Source organism: Acomys minous (genome assembly GCF_964271855.1).
Source record: "Acomys minous genome assembly, chromosome: 10".
Taxonomy (NCBI): Eukaryota; Metazoa; Chordata; class Mammalia; order Rodentia; family Muridae; genus Acomys; species Acomys minous.
In genome coordinates, this window is record NC_140491.1 from 111,677,051 (window position 1) to 111,691,146 (window position 14,096).

Below are 14,096 nucleotides of genomic sequence, written 5' to 3' on the forward strand. Positions count from 1 at the left end.
AAAAGTGTGCGAAACTGTGTATGGGAGGATGAGGACACAGGAGCTCTTTGGGATTTATTTGAGGGCGAGACTGCAGCAGCCCCCCATGGCATCTGTTAAGGTTCTGTGCTCAGCCAGTAACTCTGCCCAGCCTCTCACCCACCTTCGATTCTGAGCTCTGCTGAAGTCTCAAGTCCCTGGTGCTTGCAGGTATATTGGCCCTGGTCCTCCGCACGAACATCAGCGATGGTCAGCTTGTGGACTTTGTGCTCTACCTCTGTTTTCACTCTGCCTTGGGGTCTCAGGATTCTGCCATTTCTGAACCACTCAGATTTCACATTTGGTACAGAGAACTGACACGTCATGGTACAGGTCTGGCCTTCTTTCAAAGTGACGTCCTGGAGATGACGCTCCCAGGCAGGCTCTGTTTCGACACAGGAACACATGTTGCTCAGCATCAGTGTCACATGCAGATGTGCTCAACAGCAACCTCACGAGGCTTTTAAATGGTTTCTAACTCACCAATCACAGTCAGCTTGGCACTAGCGATATGGGGACCACAAACAAGCCTGTAGTTGCCCTGATCTTTAAGTTGACAGTTTTTGACCCTGAGTGTATGCCGGTCACCGTCAATACTTATTTCATATTTGTCACTGGGCTCCAGCTTTTCAGTCCCTTTGTACCAGGAGAGTTTGATTTCTGGATAATTAATCTTAATGTCAATTTCAAAGATGGCATCATTATCTTTCAGAACTGTCTGGTTTTCAATATCCTTGATCAAGGTGACAGGCTAGGAGAAGAGAGAATTAACATGTACAAGTCATTTCTTCTCTTATAGTTCCTGGTAATATTTTTGTGCATTTTATTATTAACACAGTTCATTTTACCTCTGTCTGTGTCAGCCTTTGCTGAATAAATGATACAAGTTCCTCAAATTCCTTTTCATCTCTTTCAGACTTCTCTAGTTCCTCAATTTCCTGAGGAAGGGGGAAGAATACATTAGGAACAAAAATTTGAACCAGCAGGTACATGACTATGTCTGATTTCCATTCTTTAAAATTCTAAAATTCTTACATGTTTTGGTGTTTTTTAAAAGAGTTATCTTTATTTATGTGTATGTGTGTTTTGTCTGCCTGCATGTCTGTGTGGTGCAGACAGGAGGCAGAAGAAGCATCAGATTCCTGGGAACCAGAGTTGGAGACAGTTGTAAGCTGCATGTGGGTGCTGGGAATTGAACCCAGGTCCCCTGGAAGAGCAACCTGAGCTCTTAACCACCAAGCTCTCCCTTCCAGCCCTCTGACTTCCATTCTTGGTGTTTGTTATGTTACAGTAAAGCTTACAGCTAGGTTATAGTAAATTGTTCCCTAGAAATGTAGTGCCCTGGGAACCGAAGGCATCCTGCTAACGAGAGGCTTGGCGCCTCATCCTAGGATGCAGTGCTAGGATGCAGTGCAGCAGAGGCCGTACCAGCCGGTGAGTCTCCTCCTCCTGACTCTGCTTCAGCAGCTCGAAGGCTTGAAGGAGGCCCCGGAAGTCGGTGATCCCGTACATGCGCGCGTATTTCTCATATTCCTTAGGATCCACATTTTTGAGAAGCTCCATGATGTCAATTTCCTCCTCTTCCCCGGATCCTTTCTTTAGGGCTGGGGTCCTAAAAAAAAGAAGTTGAGATCAACCGCCTGTCTTCTGCTTAGTGGTTTGGCCTGTCTGTCATGCCTGAAAGATGGTCAGTCCCAGTCTTCCCCCCTCCCCCCCACTATACAACAGTTCAGTGTGCTAATTAAGGAATAAATAAATTTTATAATTTTATATTATAAATAATTTAATAAAAAATAAATCATTAAGAAATAAATTTTACATGCTAATTTTACCATGGGGGTGACCAAAACAGTAAAACAACAACAACAACAACAACAACAACAACAACAACAACAACAACTACTACTACTACTACTACTACTACTCAGTTTGGCGATGGAATGGATTAATACTGGGCTATAGTCATACAGTGTTGAAATCTGATCAGAGGGTTGGAAAAAGGAAAGAATATAGAAATGTGTCTGTTCAGCTTATAACCAGGAGCCCAGTTAATGACAGTTATATGATATAGCAACTGAAAACCTTATTTAAATATCACACGTCTTGGAAAAGTGAGTGATAATTCAGTAATTATATTGAAACAAATTATATTTAAATTATTGATGGTTATGGAAATGTTTGAAATAATTGATCTAGGAAACTATAGCATAAAAGAATTTTGTAGAAGGAAGCTTCTCAGATGTGGACATGTAGTATTTGGCCATTTTCTTTTGTTTCAAAGATTTCAGATATATCTCGTTTTCTGTTTCCCACCACCACTCAGATACAAATCTCAGCAGGTCACTAAATTCCACTTAAACATGGCCTGTGGAGGAATGTATTGAGTGGATATAACAACTGTCAATAAACCTGAGGAGAAGGATAGGAAGTGGAGGGTGGGACTTCCTGGAGAGGGGGCAGAGCCAAGTTTTGACAGTTGAGAGGGGGGAAAAAAAAGACAGTTGACAGTTGACTAGGCCAGGGGAGAGAAACAGCCCAAGGATCATCACAGTGGCAAGTGGTTGGGATATATGTATGTTATGAGGTTTAGAGTAGTTTGTTTAGTTTACCAGTAGATTTTTTATCAGTTTAGATTCTGCTCAGTGCTTAATGCTAACAGCTTTAAATTAGTTTCAGGTTATCTAATACTCCTGCGTCTTGCAGTAGCTGGCCCACGCCTCCTGAAGACCCTCTGTGAGTAAGCAGTCCGCCTCACAGTTCTGACAGGACTTACTTCTTCAGCATCGCGCGCAGGTCACCTTCAATCTTCTCCTGCTTCTTCCTTTCGTCCACCTGTAGGTTGACATTGCTTTCAATTTCCCCGTGCTTGTTAAAGGCGACACAGCGGTACAAGCCAGAGTCGGTTTTCGTGGTATCTCGAATCTCCAGCTTTGATTCGTCTCCCTTCTGATGGATGAGAATGCGGCCTCCTTGGTTCAGTTGCCTCCACTTTCCCTTCGTCCACTTAACGTTCGGGATCGGGTCACCTCCGACCTTCGCGATGAATGTGGCCGTGGTTTCTACAGGAAGGTGGAAACACATTCATTATTCATTCAAAATTCAATCTCTCCCAAATTGGTGCTTCTGAAATGAAGCCGGCAGCACACGAAAGAGGCTGTGTACTTACTTTCCACTACTCTGATGCTCTGAGGCTCCGATACGAAAAAGAGTTTCCCGTCCACCGCTGCTTTCTTGGCTGCTGGGGCGGCAGCTGGCTTTTCTGAAACACACATTTCCATGTTTTGTGAGGACAAAAACTTGAAAGTTGGAATAAGTATTGTGGTATGCAAAACAAATGTTTAGAGCCTTGCAGTGTACCCCAAGACTCACTAGCTGTGATTCATAAGTGACAGAGAAGTTTCATAGACATTCAATCCAATGACGGCTATAGTAGGTTGAACTCAACTGGATTCCTAGCATCCAATCTGCCATTTATAGACTTAACTTTATTGTATAGATTTCCTCTAGGCTATGACATCAAGCTATCTGTCATCATATCAGCATACCATCTACGTTGACTATATATATATATATATCCTTGTGGATATGCTGTGAGAGTTTAAAGGAATAGTCTGGTGAACTCTGGGGAACTTTATATACTTTGTATTGAGATTATTTCCATTAAATCATTAGATACGTTCACTACAAGGGCTACAGATTACTAATGACAAATAATTCATGTGTCTAGCACATCAAACTCCATTCTTACTTAAGTTATAATTAGCTAACCCCCACGGGCAGTTTCTGTTTTAATGAGCAACACACTTTCTTGGTGTCTGTACCTTTAATGGTCACTTTGCACTTTGAAGTGTCACTCCCAGCCACGTTGGAAGCCTTACACACATAATCTCCCGCATCTGCTTTAGCCACCTCCTTGAGTTCCAGCACAGCTGTCCCGCTGGCAAAGCTGAAGCTGCATCTGTCCGAAGGCTTTATCTCCCTGCCAGCTTTCAACCACTGGACCCGAATGGGCTCTGATCCCTGCACATGGCAGCTGAGCTGCACAAAATCGCCTTCGCTGGCTGTTACTGGAGTAAGGTGCTGATCAAACACAGGTGGTTTCTTAGGTTCTGGAAATGAAAAGGCACGTATATGAGGCGGACAGAGAGCATAGAGAGAAAGGTACATTATGATTCACAAAAGAAATGCGTAAAGGGCAAAACAGATTCCCACCAACAGGTGGCAGCAGACACTATGGTGGATGGAATTATAAGCCAGAGTTTATTCTCTTTGAGCAGTTGTTAACATTTGCTGGGTTGAAAAAAAAAAAAAAGTAAAGATTTAAAAACAAGCAAAGAACAGCTGCCAAGTTGTCTACAAACCAACACAGCATCTGCGTCCTGATTAAGCTCTGCAAATACTATGCTGGCATTGCTATCAACGTCTGTGGAGTGTAACACGGTTTTGATTAGTTTTATACTACAGTCAGCAGCATTTAAAAAAAAAAAAACCAAACTCTAAAACCTAAAGGCTTAGGAGGGAATCCTGCTCATGTAGAGAAGCAGGGCTCATTAGCACCTATGGAGGAGAGCCACCGTCAGAGTTACGGATGTGCCCAAATCTTAACGGGAATTTCTCTGATGTTCTGTTTCAGATTTTAAATTCAGCTACAGCTACTCTAAGAATAAATCCAGATTTAGCCCAAAGAGACTAAGAACTGAAGCCCAGTGTCTAACTGAGAACAAAGGTAAACAGTGAGTTACATGACAGCAAGGCCATGCGTGACGTAATGTTCTGTCGTGGCTCCAGAGGTGCAGTGATTCTGAGACCTAGAGATAAAATAAGGCAACGTTCCCGATCACACCACCTGGCACCTGCTGCTTCAATAAACCTGCATGGAAAAGTGGCCCCAGAGCGCCACACAAAGTGTCTACCCAGCGGCAAAGCCATCTTGAGACTAAGCCACTGCTAAAAACACAATCTTCATTTTACTACATGTACCGAAACCTGATGCATTTCAATCTTAACATATAAATGATTAAAATTGAATTTGTAGCTAAGACAATTTGGTAATATTAACCTGTTTACAATAGTAACTAATGTTTCTATTGATATTGTAACTAATGATATTGGCTCATCAGTTCACTCTGAGGTGGCCAACAGCTCACCTGTGATGACCACTATGTGCTTTTCTAGAAAGCTGGCATCTGCAATAATTTATGATGGTCTGTAAACTTTTATCTGTCTGAAGTTACTATAAGGGAGATCTGAAATGATTTAGACTACTTCCTTTCTTAAGATAAGAGCTCTGTGTTTAAGTACATCTTATTTATAATATATAATTTTCTACCAAGATAGTAGTTTTTTATAAAATCTTACCATTTGGTCTGGTATTACTATTTAACTTTAGGCCAGAAGATAAGAGTTTTATATATATATATATATATAAACAATTATTCTTTAAAAACAAAAAAAAATGCTTTTTAATGTAGAAGGGAGCTAGTAGAGTCAATGGAACATCCTATGGCAATTTATAACATGTTCAGAACAGACACATTTCATTAAAATACCCATCGAGTGTGCACACATATCAAAGAAGGTTTTGAATTCTGGCTCCCTGAGAGAACTTGGGGACGTGACTTAGAAATCTGACATTGGAGTCCATTTCTTAAGTGAAATCTGCCTTAAGGAACCACATAATAGAGTCACGAATAACGTGTTTCTAAGCCAACACATAAAGTAACAATGGTGTCCACCGGCTAATGCACATTTTTGTTTGTGCCTCTACACTGAGCCCAGATTTCAGAAGAAATACGCACGGAAGTGTGTGGAGAAAAAACTAACAGGCCAGAGCTATGAGGACGACTAACCTTTGATGACAATGGAAGATGTGCACAGGGCAGAGCCTGCATCGTTGGTTGCCTTGCAGGTATATAAGCCTGCATCGGCCATGCTGGCTCTCTTGACTTGCAGCAGTAGTGCATTGTTTTTGAATGTGATCTCACAGTTGGAAGTCGGCTGGATCTCCACGTTATTTTTGTACCAGGCGACAGTTATAGGCTGGGAACCTGCCACCCGCCCTTCCAGTTTGAACGAGTTCCCTTCTGTTTCTTCTACCGTCTCAGACAGTTTTTTAGTGAAGCTTGGTGGCATTAGGCGCTCTGTAAGAGATTAAAGAGATAACTGAGATGATGTAGAGGCAGGTTATTACCACGAGGCTCCCAAGAGAGGGGAGCCCTGTTTCTCGTTAAGTATCAGGGCTAAGTAGTCAAACCCAGCACAGCAAGTCATGGTCCTAGTGGTTCCTCTTCCCACAGCTGAGGCTCAGCTGTTCTCTGACCGAAGGGATGCTGGAAATGATTCATGGGCATTTTCGAACCAGACATTTATAAGAAGAGGCACTCCATCTTAGGGTTGAGGAGGACATATCAGCTTTCAGGAAATACAGATTAAGTGACATCAGCTTTTCTTTAAGCAAACATCTCCCCTCATAAACATTGTCATGTTATTTGTTTTCAGGTGCTTTCTAGAAACCATCAGAAACGTGGTATTGTTAAAGATGTTAGGTTACACACTCAAAGGACTGCCCAGGATTGGACGCCATGCAAAATAAACTCTACCTTTTATGTTAAGTTGGGCCGTGCAGGAGTCTTTTCCGACTTCATTCACTGCATAGCAGGTGTACTGTCCGGAGTCGCCTTTGTCCACTTTGACGATGGTCAGGTGCGCACTGTTTTCCAGGTAACTGATCTGGTAGTTTCCGCCACTCCGTATCTCTCTGTTGTCCTTGGCCCAGCTGACTTTGATGGGCTGTGTGCCCGTGACGTGGCATTCCAAGTCGGCACTCTCTCCTACCACAGCGTCCACAGGCGTCAGAGGGACATCGAAGAAGGGTGGATTCTTCCCCTCTGCAGAGAGATGACAAGGACAAGGTTTCAGAATCCCACACTTGGGCCATGCCCATTGAAGAAACAGCAACGCTTCCTTTCAAATTCTGAATGTGACTACAAAAAAAAACAAAAAACAAAAAACAAAAAACTCAATTATGGGCACAGATGCCTAAGGAGCCACAGACCTGTGAGGATGAGTTTGGCGCTAGAAGAAGCCGAGCCAATGGGATTTGTGGCAGTGCAGGAGTATTGGCCCGCGAGACTCCTGTCTGTCTTAAAAAGGTTCAGGGTGGCGATGTTGTCTAAAAATGATGTCTGTACATTTGGGCTGTCTTTCAGCGGCTTTCCATCTTTGAACCAAGACACGGAGACGGGTTCTGACCCACTGATGGCACATTCAAAAACCACTGGCAACCCGACAGTTTCTTGCACATCCCTCAGTTGCCGAGAAAACGATGGTGGAAGTTTTTGCTCTGTGGGAACAGCATTAAAGCAATGAACACAGCAGCACATTTTACATTGAGTCATAGCCACCCTGCAAATATACCAAAAAATTCATTAAAAATATGGAGTATTAAGAGTTTCCAAATTAACTTGGATATGGAAAATAGCATGTGAGTTTTTGGAGAAAATGTAAAGTAGGAGGTACAAAACAAAACAAAAAACAACACCTATAAGCCAACAAGGTGTTGATCAACTAGAGATCTGTGCTTTTCCTGGCCAGCCAGCAGAACCTCTTGCTTTTGAGATTCCCTTCAAGCTATCTGAATAAGGCAGGCATAGGGTATATTTAAAAATATAAGTCACCAATATTCCTTTAAGATTTATGGAAGTAAATGGTAGCATGATCTTTACGACTGAACATCTTGTCATCTCGCTGTATACAAAGGATGTAGAAAAAGTGGAGCTGGACGTGGCAACACACATGGATAACCTCAGAGGCAGAGGTAGGACGATGGTCCATGAGCTGAGGTCAAGCTATCCAACCTGGTCTACCTGGTGAGTTTCATCCAATGACAGATATATAACAAGGGCACCGGAAAAAACAAACAAACTAACTAACTAACTAACTAAAATTGTCAATCACCCAAGGAAAACAAGTGACTTGCTACCTCTAACTGGAATGACTTAACCCCAAAATAGTATTTTGGTTTTCCCCTAAGGAAGGCCTTCATCGAGTATTTTGAATGTCCTAGAAGAAGCACAGACCCATTTGCTTTTACAATATCGTACTTACCTTGAACGGTCAGGAAAGTTGATGATGACACTTCCCCCACACTATTTTCAGCCCTGCAGATATATTCTCCACTGTCGTTGCTGTCAACCTGGGTGAAAACCAGTGTGGCAACATTGTTCTTAAAATGCATTTTACAGGTGGCAGTGGGCCTCAGCTTTGTATCTCCTTTATACCAGGAGACCCCGATTTCAGGAGTGCCAGCAAGTTGGCATTGTAAAGAGGCAGAATCACCAACTGTCACCTTCACAGGCTCCAACGGCTTGACAAAATATGGTGGTTCTGCAGCAAAAGAGATAAGCAGCCATTGAAGGACAGATCAGGACCACTGCGGGGGTACAGAGGTATGAATGTGCAAACCAAACGAACCTAGTATCAGGATCTGGGCCGAGCAGGAGTCTTTGCCAGAAGCGTTTTCAATGTAGCAGTTGTACTGCCCCGAATCCTCGACAGTGCTGCTCAGAATTTCTAGGATGGCTGACTTTTCGGTTGTGGTGATGTTACACCGTTGGGAAGCAGTGACGTTTATGCCATTTTTCTTCCACGTGACAGAGATGGGGGGAGTTCCAGAGAAGGTCCCTTCTAGGATCAGTGGCTTGCCTTTCTCTATGCTGTAATCATTAAGCCGCTTCACAAATATGGCTGGAGCTGGTGTGAACAAATTGATAAAACAAAATCAAGGACGGATACACACAGGCACAGCACATCTGAACTGCTACGTGCAATTTAATTGTGTACACAAAACAGCGAACAAACCTTTCACAAAGAGATGTGCTGTGCAGGAAGTCTTGCCAGCTTCGTTACTAACTATGCAGGTGTATTCTCCACTTTGGGATGTGTCCACGTCAAAGAGCTCCAGTTCAGCCACTGAGTCCTGCAGGGACACATTGCACCTGGCCCCAGGCACAAGCTCACTGCTGCCTTTGAACCAGCTGATGCTGAAAGGAGGTGTTCCTTTTACAATGCTTGTGAAAGTGACATTACTGCCAGTTAAGACATCCATGGAGTCAGGCTTCTGAACAAAAGATGGTGGCTCTAAATAAAAAAAAAAAAAAGCACAAATTGGAAAAAAAAGTTTAATATTCATTAACTTCAATGGCTCAGTCCTTTGGGCAACGTGGTTTTATATCACTGCGTTTTGAACTGACCTCTCACAGTAAGAGAGGCACTGCATTCATCAGAGCCGGCCACGTTTGTAGCTGTGCACGTGTAGTTGCCAGCATCAGACTCCTCCAGCATGTTCACGGTTAGGGCACAAGTGTTGTCAGTCAGTGTGGTCTGGTACTTCCGCCCACTGCTGACCTCATTGCCGTCATGGAACCACAAGACAGAGATCGGGGGTGACCCGTAGACCTTGCACTCCATCACAACGGACGAGCCGGACAGACCATTTGTCTCCTTCAGTTTTCTTGTGAACGAAGGAGGGATAATTCGATCTGAGTATGACAAAAGAAAACAAAGCAAGAGGCATCGGTTATAAAATGACTCAGAGGGAGAATTGACCTTTTGACTGGATATGCCTAGATCTCTCTGGCTCTTTTGAAAGATTCTCTGGGCTGGGCAGCGGCGGCTCATGCTTTTAATCCCAGCACTCGGGAGGCAGAGGCAGGTGGATCTCTGTGAGTTCGAGGCCAGCCTGGTCTACAAAGTGAGTCCAGGACAGCCAAGGCTACACAGAGAGACCATGTCTTGAAAAAAGAAAAGAAAAGATTCTCTGAGTATTGTCCATGGGATTATATATATATATATATATATATATATATATATATATATATATATATATATATTTTTTTTTTTTTTCCTGCTCTTTCTTGTACTGAGTCCTTCCACGGTGAATTTTCTAGAAAAACATTTTTACCACCTATCCAGGCACAAGTTTTACTTCTACAGTGTTTTTAGAGGGTTATTTCCAAAGAAAGGGATGTAACTTTAATTATGATTTCTTCTATACAGGTCTGATGCCTCTGACCCAGCAGCACCCAAAGATGTAAGACACAGGCTACACTATGAAAGATGGAGTGTTTCTCTCTCCTACGTAGGACAACTAGGGTCCTCACTGCCATAAAGGTGGGTGAACCGGCAACCAACCTGAGACTTGAATCGAGACTGTGCAGCTGTCTTTGCCGACAGGATTCTGCACTTCAAAGCTGTATACCCCACTGTCACCAGGTGCCACGTTGATGATTTTAAGGCCTGATACTTTGTTGAAGAAGCTTATTTTGTATTTGCTGTCGCTCGTGAGCTCCTTTCCATCCTTAAACCACTTGGTGCTAAGTTCGGGTGTTCCAGACACTGTGCACTCCAAGGTACAGGTGTCTCCTGCGGTGACCTTAATATTCTCTGGCTTCTCCACAATTGCCGCAGGCTCTGAAACGGGTAGAAACCACATCATAATTTAAATTAAAATAGAAAAAAGAAAAAACAACTAAAGGAAACACAAACCGGCAGGCATGCTCCGTATTCATGAGGATATCTTATTTACTAACCGAGAACCGAGAGCATGGCGTAGCACTCCTGCATCCCAGCATCATTTTTGATCTGGCAGGTGTATTTCCCAGCATCGGCGGGTTCTGCTCTTGAAAACTGAAGGGTTGCGATGTTTTCAGAATAAGAAATCCATACGTTGTCACTTTCTCTAACAATTTCCCCTTTATCTTTGAACCACGCCACTGAAATTGGCTCAGCGCCTTCGATTGTTGTCTGTAGTTGGACTTCTTTCCCAATGATGGTAGAAACGTCACTGAGCTTCTTCACGAACTGTGGTGGTGCTGAGGAGAGCAAACAGGGAGATGGGGCTTCAACATGGGTCAGACTGACAGGGTATCCCTCACATCATGAGTGTGAGAAATCGCCCTCGTGATAATGTATCGTTTCAATTTTGTAAATAAGAAATAGTAGGACTGGGAACACCTTATTGTCTACATCAAGCAGAACAAGAGGCTGCGCGTAGTGTCTGATCCAGACCCCTAAAGTCCAAGGAAGACCCAGGGCTAAGTTTGGTGGATATTTGGTAAAAATGTAGCAGAAAAACCAAAAAAAAAAAAAAATGTGTAGCCAGGCATGGTGGTGTATGCCTTTAATCTCAGCACTCAGGAGGCAGAGGTGGGTGGATTGCTGTAAGTTTGAGGTCAGCCTGGTCTACAGAGCAAGTCCAGGACAGCCATAGCTACACAGAGAAACCCTGTCTAGAAAAATGAAAAAAAAAAAGGGTGTGTGTGTATAATATATGTACATATCTAAATTCTTCCATGCTTTGTCTACTTCCTTTTTCTAAATATATAATATATATGTATAATAAATATGTATATATAAAATATGTATATAAGCATATGTGTGTATATATATACATATTTTTAAAAAGTAGACAGAGCATGGAAGGATTTAGATAGAAAAGATTGTTAAGGATGGAAATAAACGCCACACAATAACCAAGGTGGGGGCACAGCATTAAAGTTAGAAGGAAAACAGGAAGCAGAAGAGAATGAAGTGGCTCTTACCTTTCAGCGCGACAGACCCAACGCAGGTGTCACTCCCAACATCATTCGTGGCTTTGCACTGGTATTCCCCGATGTCTGCTGTGTCTACATTCAGGATGTGGATGCTTGTGAGAAAATTCTCAGACATAATCTTGTACTTCTTCCCACTCCTGAGTTCTCTCTTGTCTTTGTGCCAAGACACTTGAAAGGGAGGTGTTCCCCGAAGCTCACATTCAAGGTGAACATCGGCCCCTTTGAGGGTCTCAACAGGAAAAGGCTTTTTGCGGAACACAGGCGGTTCTAGAATTGGAGAGGGGTAGGGAGAAAAATTAGAATGGACTTCATGTTTAGCCAAGGGTAAGAATTAGCTTTTTAGCCCATTGGAGAAAGGGAGAAAACATCTCTCCCATTTAAATAAAGATTGTATCTTTCAACAATTTAAAAAATATTATAGGAAAGAAGAGAACGCAAACTGAGAATGCAGTGAACGAGGAGAGGTGCTGAGGGTGGAAGTGGAGCAAGGTCTGACCTTTAACCTTCAGGGTGGTGCTGCTGCTGGCGCTCCCAGCTGCATTGCGAGCCTCGCAGGTGTAGTCCCCGCTGTCCTCCACGCCGAGGCTGTGCATCTCCAGCACAGCCACCGAGTCCTCGAATGACATTCTGAATTTACTGCTTTCTTGAATTTCAACCTCATCCTTGTACCATAAAACCTTGATTTCCGGAGACCCGCCTACTTTGCACTCGTATCTTGTATACTCATCCTGCTTCACGGTCCGTGACGGGTCCAGCTTCTTAATGAACCTGGGGGGTTCTGAGGGACCAAGAGGAAAGCACAGGCAAGGGACAGAAAAAACAGGCATGTCACAAGATGGGTCAAGAGAGGAAACCTGTCACAGAGGACTTCATCTGCAGGAGACAAGTCCATCTGATGCCTCTCAGGGAAAGGATGGTTATGTGGTAGCTAAGTAGAAAAATCACTAAGTAAAATAAGTGCACAATTTGTGAAATCCCATAACCTAACTGTGGCTAAAGGAAGCAGGAGAAGGCCACACTGTTCAGCAGCTTCCCAGAAACACAATCCTCTTTCTAGGCCAGAGCTCACAGGCAACATCACAGAAGCCCTCCGAGGTCTACAGGAGGGAGAGACTGATTGCCCTGTGTGTGAGTCAGTGGGAAGTTATGGCTTCAAAGATATTCACTATGGACCATTCATACCCAGAGCAAAAGGGATCACATATCTAAACACTCTAAAGTACAATATCTTTCCCACGCCTTCAATAGGGATATCCCATCACCTTCCATCATTTCCTTTAGAAGTAAGAAAGAACAATACCCCCCCCCCCCCCCCCCCCCGCACTGGCTAAACACTCATGCTCAGGAGGTATAATGGGTAGTTGTCTCATGGTGCAAAAGAGTCTCGGATGCTCATCTAAATGTCAAGGAATTTATGAACTGCTGCTTCAAGAAGCTTAAAAATACTACAAGTGATTAGGCAGAAGTCATGGAGGAAAATGTTGATCCTCAGCTGTGAAGCATAACATATTCTTGCAAGCATTGGGTGTTGAGGTACTTATATCCTATGAGGCAGCCACCCACAAGGACATCATAGCAATCTGGAGCCCTGCTTGGCTTAAACTACACAGATGCTACTTCTCCCACAATGCACTTAGCAACCTGAGGCTCTACCTATGTCAGGCTCCTCAAGCAAAGCCATGGTTACTTTCATCTATGACTCCCTATCAACTCTTAACAAACCTCGCTTTTGTGGCCAAACGCACCTGGCTGCATGGAGCGAGAGGCAGTGGGTCAGTTCAGCCAACATGAATTTTAGGATGTCTGTGCACTAAGGCAAATTGTGTCCTCAAAATGGACTTTTAGGGGAAGTCCCTTATTTATCATCTTATGCTTAGGCATAGTTAGGCATGGATATGATTTAAATTAGACGCATCTTGGGAATGGACATGCACAATGAATGCTTATCAATCACAACAAAAGTATCCACATCCCTTGACCTAGCAACTGACTTTTCTTCTTCCTGGACCAATAGAGAGAAGCCCTAGGTAGTGCCAAGGGTGGGGGTGGGGCACTCATTCCTCACTGTTATTTTGCAGAGTATCAAGCATGAACTTTTGCACCATCTTTGCAAATACTTTGCTATTTGTGTGTGTGTGTCTGTGTATGTGTGTGTGTTTAATTCTTTGAACAAGATGCCAAGAACTTGGAAGCTCCTGGCCCAGATGGCAAGGCTAGTCCCATGACTTCCACTGCTAATTAAGCATGGCTGGTGGAGGAAAAAGAAGTGAACTTCTTCTTGAAGTACTTAAAAGTTTGGGGTGGACCTATGTTTCATTAATTTCCTAAGTGCTGCAGAAAATAGTTCATTTGAAGTAATTAATTTTTTTTAACCCCTGATAACTTTTTCAAACTAGGCTTTTTTTAAAAATATAATTTTAGGGAAAGTTTTATTCATTTTTTCCCTTAGTCTCTTCTTCTCAGAAT

General features: G+C 43.2%; 1 protein-coding gene across 2 annotated transcripts in view; it reads right to left on the bottom strand.

Moving 5' to 3' along the window:
• Positions 1-14,096, bottom strand: part of TTN (titin) — a 271,286-nt gene that overhangs the window by 166,779 nt on the left and 90,411 nt on the right. For both annotated transcript variants that reach the window (XM_084799170.1, XM_084799169.1), the window contains 18 exons: positions 12,127-12,408; positions 11,619-11,897; positions 10,608-10,889; positions 10,210-10,488; positions 9,270-9,557; positions 8,878-9,156; positions 8,491-8,769; positions 8,125-8,403; positions 7,073-7,360; positions 6,618-6,905; positions 5,868-6,158; positions 3,840-4,127; positions 3,185-3,277; positions 2,792-3,077; positions 1,447-1,630; positions 867-956; positions 502-769; positions 143-403 (listed from right to left, as the gene is read on the bottom strand). In XM_084799170.1, coding sequence (XP_084655296.1) covers positions 143-403; positions 502-769; positions 867-956; positions 1,447-1,630; positions 2,792-3,077; positions 3,185-3,277; positions 3,840-4,127; positions 5,868-6,158; positions 6,618-6,905; positions 7,073-7,360; positions 8,125-8,403; positions 8,491-8,769; positions 8,878-9,156; positions 9,270-9,557; positions 10,210-10,488; positions 10,608-10,889; positions 11,619-11,897; positions 12,127-12,408 — 4,584 coding nt within the window. The remainder of the gene's footprint in view (positions 1-142; positions 404-501; positions 770-866; positions 957-1,446; positions 1,631-2,791; positions 3,078-3,184; positions 3,278-3,839; positions 4,128-5,867; positions 6,159-6,617; positions 6,906-7,072; positions 7,361-8,124; positions 8,404-8,490; positions 8,770-8,877; positions 9,157-9,269; positions 9,558-10,209; positions 10,489-10,607; positions 10,890-11,618; positions 11,898-12,126; positions 12,409-14,096) is intronic.